The sequence below is a fragment of the Bos indicus x Bos taurus genome, chromosome 1 (assembly GCF_003369695.1).
Source record: "Bos indicus x Bos taurus breed Angus x Brahman F1 hybrid chromosome 1, Bos_hybrid_MaternalHap_v2.0, whole genome shotgun sequence".
Taxonomy (NCBI): domain Eukaryota; kingdom Metazoa; phylum Chordata; class Mammalia; order Artiodactyla; family Bovidae; genus Bos; species Bos indicus x Bos taurus.
Genome location: NC_040076.1, coordinates 138,495,350 through 138,498,315, shown reverse-complemented (window position 1 = coordinate 138,498,315; position 2,966 = coordinate 138,495,350). Strand labels below are relative to the sequence as shown.

The window sequence follows — 2,966 nt, the reverse complement described above, 5'->3', positions numbered from 1 at the left end:
TCTGGCTGCAATACAGGAGACCCAGGTTTGATTCCTGGGTTGGGAAGATACCCTGGAGAAAGAAATGGCAACCCACTCCAGGATTCTTTTTTTTTTTTTAAACATAAATAAGACATTTTATATTTTTGTATTTTACATTTCCAACATCTCAGACTTTGCTGGTCTGATTCTGTTGCCTGTTGTTCCTAATGACTTGTTTATGCGTTTTTTTTTTCCTTTTGTGCCTTGTTTTCAGTGTAAGCTCATATTCCTTGAAATTTTATCTGAAGGAATTCCTTGAAGTCTGGGTTTAAAGTACAATCCTCAAGAAAGAAATGCATTTTGGGAATTCCCTGGTGATCCAGGGGCTAAGACTCCACTCTCCCTAGTTCAAGCTGCCCAGGAAACTAGATTCTGCATATTGCAACTAAGAATCCGCACGCTGAAACAAAGATCCTGTGAACCACAACCAAGACCCAGCACAACCAAAATAAGTGAATATTTTTTTAAGAGAGGAATGCATTTGCTTCTGCCAGGTATACCTGGAAGCACTCCCAACCAGAAACCACTTTAAACTGAATTGTAGCGTGAAGATATTCCAGTCCACAGGCAGTATGAATTCTCCACCCAAACAGTACTGAGAGCCAGCTGCGCTTACCTATCACCAGGGACACTTTCTGTCTCCGCCTCCTACCTCCCCTTGTATCCAAAACCAAAGCTAAGAAGATGAGTTGTGGGATTGGGTCCTGCTTTGAATGAGGGTGTCATCTGTTGGGCTGAAGGAGGAAGGGGCTCTGATCTGAGTTCCCACTTTGTAGGAGGCTTAGGTTTACTGCCTACCCACATGTGGCCCCTGAAACAGTAGTTCTAGGCCACCTACAAAAGCAGCAGGATAAAAAGATGACAGACAGGAGTGTTTATGAACTGCTCCTGCATAAAGTCGCAGTCCTGGGAGCCACTCAGACTCTGGCCTTCAACCAGCCTCAAGGTCCTTTTCCTTCTGTATCAGAATCACTAAGGCAAGGATGGGAGGACACGAGGACAATGACCCAGATCCAAGCAGACGAAGTGTGGCATGGCAGAAGGCTCAGCTGCTCTTCCTTTTCAGCCCTCAGGCCGTCCAAAAGGCTTCGAGTCATCTCTGAGCCAGTCGAGTTCCAAGGCAGCTGTGACCCTCACCGTTGAATGGGAAAGAACCAGAACAGGCCAAGCCCAAAAGTGTCCCCACAGACGCACTTCTCACTGGGGCAGCAGCAGAGCTGAGCACGGTTCCTTACTACTCTTTGCTCAGAGGGAGATGTCGTCTGTCCTTGCCTGCATTTCGGCGCTTCTTTCGACTCAAGAAGCTCTCTAGCTTCTTGCTTCGTTTCAGCTCCTTAAACTTCTCAGCCAGGACCAACTGGCGCTGCTCAGATTTCTTCAGGAAGTATGGCCGATGGCCCTCCTGGGCCTGAGCCCGCCGCTCCTGCTTCAGGGCCAGGCGCAGCTCCTGCTGCCACTTTCGTTCCTTCTGGGCCATTTCTTGCTGCTCCATTCGCTGAAGCAGGTGCTGTAGTTTCTCATGCTCCTCCCCTGAACGGTGCTTCTTCAGCTGCTTTTTCACCAGCTCTTTCTCTCTGGCTCGGTTGTCATCTAGGAATTGATACGTTTTATCGAACACCTCAGGATTATACTCCCCTGACAGATCATCAAAGCGGGGGTCCCGGGCTACCTTCTTACTGATGGGGACAACCTGACGCAAAAATGGCACCCGGACCTTGGCTGACATTTCCAGAGGCCTGTGCTTATCTGCGACACATCCTTTTTGGACAGGTGGTCTAGAACTCTGCTTCTTAGTGCTGCTTCCTGTTACCAGTTGTTTGTAGGCTTTAGTCCCCACTTGGCTTTGCAATTCCAACAGCTCCTCAAATGACATGTGAGACGTGTCATTGCGCAGACTCCCATCATCCTCTCCGCCATCCTGAGCCTCGCTGGGAGACCCTGCAACCGCCCCGCCACGGGAGCTTGCTCTCGGCATGGCTTCAGCGGTGTATAGAAAACCCACTCCAGGATTCTTGCCTGGAGAATCCCATGGACAGAGGAGCCTGGCGGGCTACAGTCCATGGGGTTGCAAGAGTTGGATATGACTTAGCGACTAAACCACCACCACCACAAGATATTGATTATAGTTCCCTGTGCTCTACAGTAAACCTTTGTTGCTTATCTACTTTTAAAATTAGCAATCTAGCATTCTACTCATACTAAGTCAAACAAGTGAAATCAAAATGTCATAGTTAGGAAAAAATCTGTAAGTTTTCTAAAATATTTATATAATACACATTATTTATATACATGTATACAAAAGCTTTTCTACTACACTGGATAAAGAGAAAGAACATCAGAAAAGTAAAGAAGAGATGGAGAAGTTAGAAAACAAACTAAATGAAATGGGAGCACTGAATATGAAATAGAAAAAGTGAAACAAACTAGATAAAAGATCATGATATAGTCCAGTTGTTTTTAAACATGGCTGCTCATTAGAAATGTATCTGGAGCTCTGGAGGTAAAAAAAAGAAATATCTGGACATTTGTATTTTTCAAAAAAATTTCAAGATAATTCTGATATGCCTCTGAATTTTAGAAAATGATTGCAGGTTTTTCTGTTAAATCATAGTTTTGGTGATATAGAGTTCTATTACTTTTCTGATGACCAATCATGATACAATGATATTAAGTGAGTAGTTACGTAATCACAATAGTAAAATATGTTTATCAGTTTTCACAATCAAAATAAAAAAAGAATAGTTTTCACAATCAATAGCCAGACAAAAAATAAAAGGTCATTACAATTGCAAGCCATTATGGGAACATGAGTAACTTAACAATATAAAATAATTACATACAATTTTGGGGGCTGGTCAAACAGAGTGATGTGGTAAGTGGAAGAGCATACATGCACATGTTTTCATCCACCCAGCTAGTCTATGTCTTTTGGTTGGTGCATTTAA

General features: G+C 43.9%; 1 protein-coding gene across 1 annotated transcript; it reads right to left on the bottom strand.

Annotated features, from left to right (window-relative positions):
- Nucleotides 1-204: 204 nt before the first annotated feature.
- Nucleotides 205-2,013, bottom strand: LOC113895324 (ribosomal RNA processing protein 36 homolog). The gene has a single exon (XM_027546409.1). The coding sequence runs from the start codon at nucleotides 1,994-1,996 to the stop codon at nucleotides 1,256-1,258; it is 741 nt and encodes a 246-aa protein (XP_027402210.1). The 5' UTR covers nucleotides 1,997-2,013; the 3' UTR covers nucleotides 205-1,255.
- Between the last annotated feature and the right edge of the window lie 953 nt (nucleotides 2,014-2,966).

Bases quoted from the DNA above. Each gene is read 5' to 3' on its own strand.
- LOC113895324 (XM_027546409.1), bottom strand. From the start codon at position 1,996: ATGCCGAGAGCAAGCTCCCGTGGCGGGGCGGTTGCAGGGTCTCCCAGC.